At 41.0% G+C, this 5,696-nt stretch overlaps 1 protein-coding gene across 1 annotated transcript in view; it reads left to right on the top strand.

The window, feature by feature from the left end:
- Nucleotides 1-5,084: 5,084 nt before the first annotated feature.
- Nucleotides 5,085-5,696, top strand: part of LOC126764606 (uncharacterized) — a 2,194-nt gene continuing 1,582 nt past the window's right edge. The window contains exon 1 of the mRNA XM_050482274.1: nt 5,085-5,655. Coding sequence (XP_050338231.1) covers nt 5,104-5,655 — 552 coding nt within the window. The 5' untranslated portion in view covers nt 5,085-5,103. The remainder of the gene's footprint in view (nt 5,656-5,696) is intronic.

The following is a 5,696-nucleotide window of genomic DNA, read 5'->3' on the forward strand; positions in this document are numbered from 1 at the left end:
GGCCGGCAGCCAAACGCGAGCCCAAGGATGAAGGGGAAGATCCTCTTTGGTCACAGCCTCCAGTCTGGCTCCCTTCCATACCTCCCCCACCTGAGAGACTGCCTTCTTGTTTAATATGGCCGATCTCTCGTCAGCCCAACATGTGGAGCTTATGCAGCCCCCCACCTGAGGTGCCAACCGGCATCTCTCGTCACACATTTCGGGGGTGGCCCCGGGTTTTCCTTGACCACCCCGATGAGATAGTCGCCGCTACCCTCTTCCATTCATCGTGGGAAATGGCACCATCCTCTCTAATACGATCAAGCACCCCCAGTATTCTGGCCCCAGCGCCTTCAGCGATTTCGTCCTGTCGTGTCGCTGCCATTTCTCGGCGACGGTTTCGTCGCCAAAGGAGCAGAGTCCCCGCCTGGGTTGGATCTAGGTGCCGATTTCGACAGCCCTTCACCTCCCTTCGTCGTTCTTCCGTCAATTTTAGGGTTGTTCAACTTGTCCATGCAAAAAGGGTCCCCACTCAGAGCCGCTATCCGTCCCCTGGGAAGGTAGTCGCCTTTTATGGTCCCAAGGTTATCTTGATGACGAGGCCAAGGCGAGGGTTGACGTACGCCCTTATGAGGCAATACGTTCAGAGCCGACCAACGCAAAGAAGGAGTCATCTCAACATACACCTACCACGCCAACTTAACGACGACGTGGGGGGAACGTACTCTGAGGCCTGCCAGGGTTTTAACGGGGCGGGGGCAGTTGCGACATTAGCCTGTCAGCCATTTCTGATGAGTGTCACCTTATCATACTCAGATGTCAGAATGCCGCCACCACCAGCCAAGGGTTCTACCAAATCCAAAAAAAAAAAGTTTCTCAAAAACCAGTCCAAAGCCAAAATCGTCTAGGGAGTTGTTAGGCCATGAAGGCCGCAGGTCATTTAGCATTACCCAGGATGCACCAGCTTGGAGGCGACCTGCCTTACATCCCGAATAGTGAGAAAATGGATGAAATCGGAGGAAACTCCCGCTCACTGAGTTTTATGGGAGAGAGTGTAAGAATTGGAGAGTGGACACGGCACCGCCTACTTTTTTGTGAAATCCCATATCTCAGGACCCGACTGAGCGATTTCGACAAAATTTGGTACCTGGCATTTTTTCATATTCCTAATCGAAAACCTATAAAATAAATTGCCATAATTAAGCACTAAATTAAGATATAGAACTGCAGTTTGGGTCGGGGGATCGTAATACCTAAGAGAACCCCGCCCTCTAATTAGTTTAGTCTATGTATATATCTCCTAAACTACTAAAACTATAACAAGCAAAATTGATAATCTCGAATATTATAATAACTGAATCTCGGAACATAACTGACTGATATTTCTAACAAGGGCGAAATCGGACCACAACCACACCTACTTCACATATAACACCATTCAAATTTCCATTTGATTCTTTCACTTTCCAGTACACAAATTTGGAAGCAATTGATATAACGGGCTAAGTCTTTGCGCTAATAATTCCTTTAAAGTATGTGACCAATCCAAACAAAAATGTTCAAGCCCTTAAGTACCGAATATGTGGAGCCCAGTATCTATAGTTGACTTTTGGCCGAAAATATCGGTTAATGTGTGAGATATACACTTTAAATTCAGACAGAAACCTATCCTAACAATAGTATTTCTGTGTATCAAAAATGAGTTAAGTAGGGTCAATTCTTTCCTGAACGTAATGTAAAGATTTTCGAACTTCCAGGTGACTGTATGCTGGATATATCGTCCAATATTTGCGTTATCTCAATGAAAATTACAGAACATGTTTTACTCATACAGTATATCTCTGTACCTAAAATACATAGTTAAAATTGTACGAAAACTTGATCTAACCTGCAAATAACTGAATCAGGATTTTCGAATCCGGATTACTTAATTTTATATGATTGGTATTGTATATGAGGTACGTGGCGTGATAATAGTTAACAGATAAAAGGGGACCCAGCCACGCGTTGCTGTGGAATACATTTTATACCATTATATTATTCATATAATGAACTATTAATCCATACAGTAAAAATTTTATTTACGAATAAAGGCGAAAACGTTTTTGTTGGTACAAGAATCCAGGGATTGTACTTGAGGTTTAATTTTGGAAACGTTTATACAAATAAATTTCATTGGAAAAAATAACGAATTTAAGGCTGCTTTCTCATTGTCTGGTTACCAGCGTTCCTGTTCAGTTATTGGAGATATCCGCCTATAAGGGCGTCCATTTAAGAGAGTTTTCACTGTATTCTTTATTTATGAATTGTTTTAACTACCCTATCTTCTAAGTTGGTTCGAACTGGACACGGTGTGCTAAGTTTTAATAAAATCGGTTCAGTAGTTTAGGAGTCCATCGCGGACAAACAACGTGACGCGTACTTTTTATATATAAAGATGAGGGTATTTTCTCTGGGTATATCAGAAGACCAGATATTCACCATGCGCCAAATCTTGGAAAAGACCCGTGAAAGGAGAATCGACATACACCACCTCTTCGTCGATTTCAAAACTGCTTTCGACAGTACGAAAAAGAGCTGCCTTATGCCGCGATGTCTGAATTTGGTATCCCCGCAACACTAATACGGCTGTGTAAACTGACGTTGTGCAACACCAAAAGCTCCGTCAGGATCGAGAAGGTCCTTTTCGAGCCGTTCGATACCAAACGAGGTTTCAGACAACGCGACTCCCAATCGTGCGACTTCTTCAATCTGCTGCTGGAGAAAATAGTGCGGGCTGCAGAACTTAATCGAGCAGGTACAACCTTTTATGAGAGTGTACAGCTGGTGGCGTATGCCGATGATATTGATATCATCGGCCTCAACACCCGCGCCGTTAGTTCTGCTTTCTCCAGACTGGACAAGAAAGCAAAGCAAATGGGTCTGGTAGTGAACGAGGGCAAGACGAAATATCTCCTATCATCAAACAAACAGTCGTCGCACTCGCGACTTGGCTCTCACGTCACTGTTGACAGTCATAGCTTTGAAGTTGTAGATAGTTTCGTATATTTGGGAACCAGCATAAACACCACCAACAATTTCAGCCTGGAAATCCAACGCAGGATAACTCTTGCCAACAGGTGCTACCTCCGACTGAGTAGGCAATTGAAAAGTAAAGTCCTCTCTCGACGAACGAAAACCAAACTCTATAAGTCGCTCATAATTCCCGTCCTGCTATATTGTGCAGAGGTTTGGACGATGACAAAGACTGATGAGTTGACGTTGAGAGTTTTCCAGAGAAAAGTTCTGCGAAAGATTTACGATCCTTTGCGCGTTGGCCCCGGCGAATGTCGCATTTGATGTAACGATGAGCTGTATGAGATATACGACGACATTGACATAGTTCAGCGAATTAAAAGACAGCGGCTACGCTGGCTAGGTCATGTTGGCCGGATGGACGAAAACACTCCGGCTCTGAAAGTATTCGACGCAGTACCCGCCGGGGGTAGCTGAGGAAGAGGAAGATCTACAATTAAGAAGAAGATATCAGAAGCGACAACTACATATATCATGGCTGTAAACGAATTTTTAAGAGCGTATAGTGAAATGGGTTTCAACATCTACGGTGGCTAACTAACTACCAAAGGTAGCGAAAAAATAAAAACGGAGGTTGTTTAGCGAATATTAAAGGAATAACAATGTGCTTAAATTTAATTAAGTTAACACAAGTTTTCATAATAATTCAACTTGAAAGAAAAATAATGATCAACGCCACAGCTTATTTGACCCACTGCATTTAAAGCACAGCTTCTCTTTCAAAAAGCTCAGCCGGCTTCTTATATTCGCAAATACAATTTTTACTTTTAATTGGATTTTGTCAAGAAAGCACGAGTTACAACCATGAACAATCGCACAACTATCGAACAACGAGAATTGGTGCTCCATAAAAACGGACTTTTTCGGTGAGAAATTGCAAAAATTGTGCATATACCAGATAATACTGTAAAAGCTATCATCCACAGAATCCATTTCATATCTCTGTCAGTGTTCAAAGTGTACAGACGTGTTTTTTGAATTCGCTCCGTGATTCGTAAGCAAACAATAATAATAAATAAAAACAAACAAACAAATAAAAAACAGTGCACACAAACTTCTAATAATAAACATTAACAAATAGTGCACAAAACAAATATATAAAAACAAAAAACAAACAATAATGAGTGCTTCGCAGCCTCAACCGCAAAACCGTAGGCATTCCTTAATTCAGTTTTGTCGAGCCAACAAAAGTAACTCCTAGCAAAAACAAATGTAACGGCGAAGATGAGTCATCGCAGCGATCAGATGTAAGAGAGACTAAGAGCCTTATCACACGAAGCAACTTTTGTTGCGGCAACTCTTGGTTTATAGGCGAGGGGGCGACGAGGAGAGGGGAATCGCGCCGAGTTTCCAGTGTTCAGCAACTCGCTTTGTGTTCTTATTCGTAGCAGTTCGCTGCGACGTTTTTCGGCATTCGTGTTCTTTCTTTCGTAGTACATAGTTGCATTTGCGTATATTTTTTTGAAATTAATATTTTGAATATATTTAAAAAATTTAATTTAATCTTTTGGTAAGTAATTTGCAAATATGTATACAAATATACATAATATAATATAAATATTTTAGAAAATGGAGTATGACGAAAAATCGAATTAATTAAAGATATTGTGAAATGTATGGAGGAAGCCATACAAATTGATTCAGACGATAGTAAAAAGGGTGATATATCTTTGTTTTAATAAATAAAATGTATTTCTTAAATGACAGAGCTGATTAATATATGTGATAGAGTGGCCCAAATACCTATAAGGAAAAAGAAGCGACAATGGGTTAAAGTAAAGAGTAGACAATGGGTTAAAGTAAAGTGAAAGAGAATGAGAAAAAAACTCGAGCAGAGTTGCGCAACACAAGTTGCTCGTGTGAAGGTAATGGGCAACAGCAGAAGAGAATCGCCCGAGAATCAGCAACAAAAGTTGCTTCATGTAATCGTACACTAAGCAAGCGCAGTCAGCAGAAGCAGCAGTGAACATCAATCGGGCAACAACAATTCCACTGACAGCAGCCACTATGCAGGTACCAGCAAGCACCCGGACAGCGAAGGAAAATAAAATGCAAGGTGAGAATGTACCAAGCAAAAAAGGGCCATCAGTTCAGACTGGTATTGATCGCTACATTAATGTAAAAAGGAAATTGAGTCCTATTAAAACAGCGGTCAATACCAAAAAATTTCAAGCAAACACGCCAAACACCAAAAAGCCAGAAATTCTTAATGGCAACAGATTTGCCTCAATAAGCAAAGAGCTTAACGACGAAGCAAAGGGTACCACCACGGTCGTGAATGCCAAACCCCCTCCAATCTATTTGCGTGAGCGTAGCTCAAATGCGCTTGTTTCAAAAATGAGCAATATAATAGGCACAAACAGTTTCCACATTGTGCCCTTGAAAAAAGGTAACATAGATGAAACAAAAATTCAAACATACACTGAAAAAAGTTTCATGGAAATTGTAAAATTCCTATCAAATAATAACAAGAATTACTACTCTTACCAACTGAAGAGCTCAAAAGGCCTAGTTGTTGTCATAAAAGGTATAGAGTCTTCGGTAGACTCTAACGACGTTAGAGAAGCACTAGAAGAAGGTGGTTTTAGCATTAAATCAGTAGTAAATATTTTTAACAGGAACAAAGTCCCACAACCAATGTT

The sequence above is a fragment of the Bactrocera neohumeralis genome, unplaced genomic scaffold (genome assembly GCF_024586455.1).
Source record: "Bactrocera neohumeralis isolate Rockhampton unplaced genomic scaffold, APGP_CSIRO_Bneo_wtdbg2-racon-allhic-juicebox.fasta_v2 cluster09, whole genome shotgun sequence".
NCBI lineage: Eukaryota > Metazoa > Arthropoda > Insecta > Diptera > Tephritidae > Bactrocera > Bactrocera neohumeralis.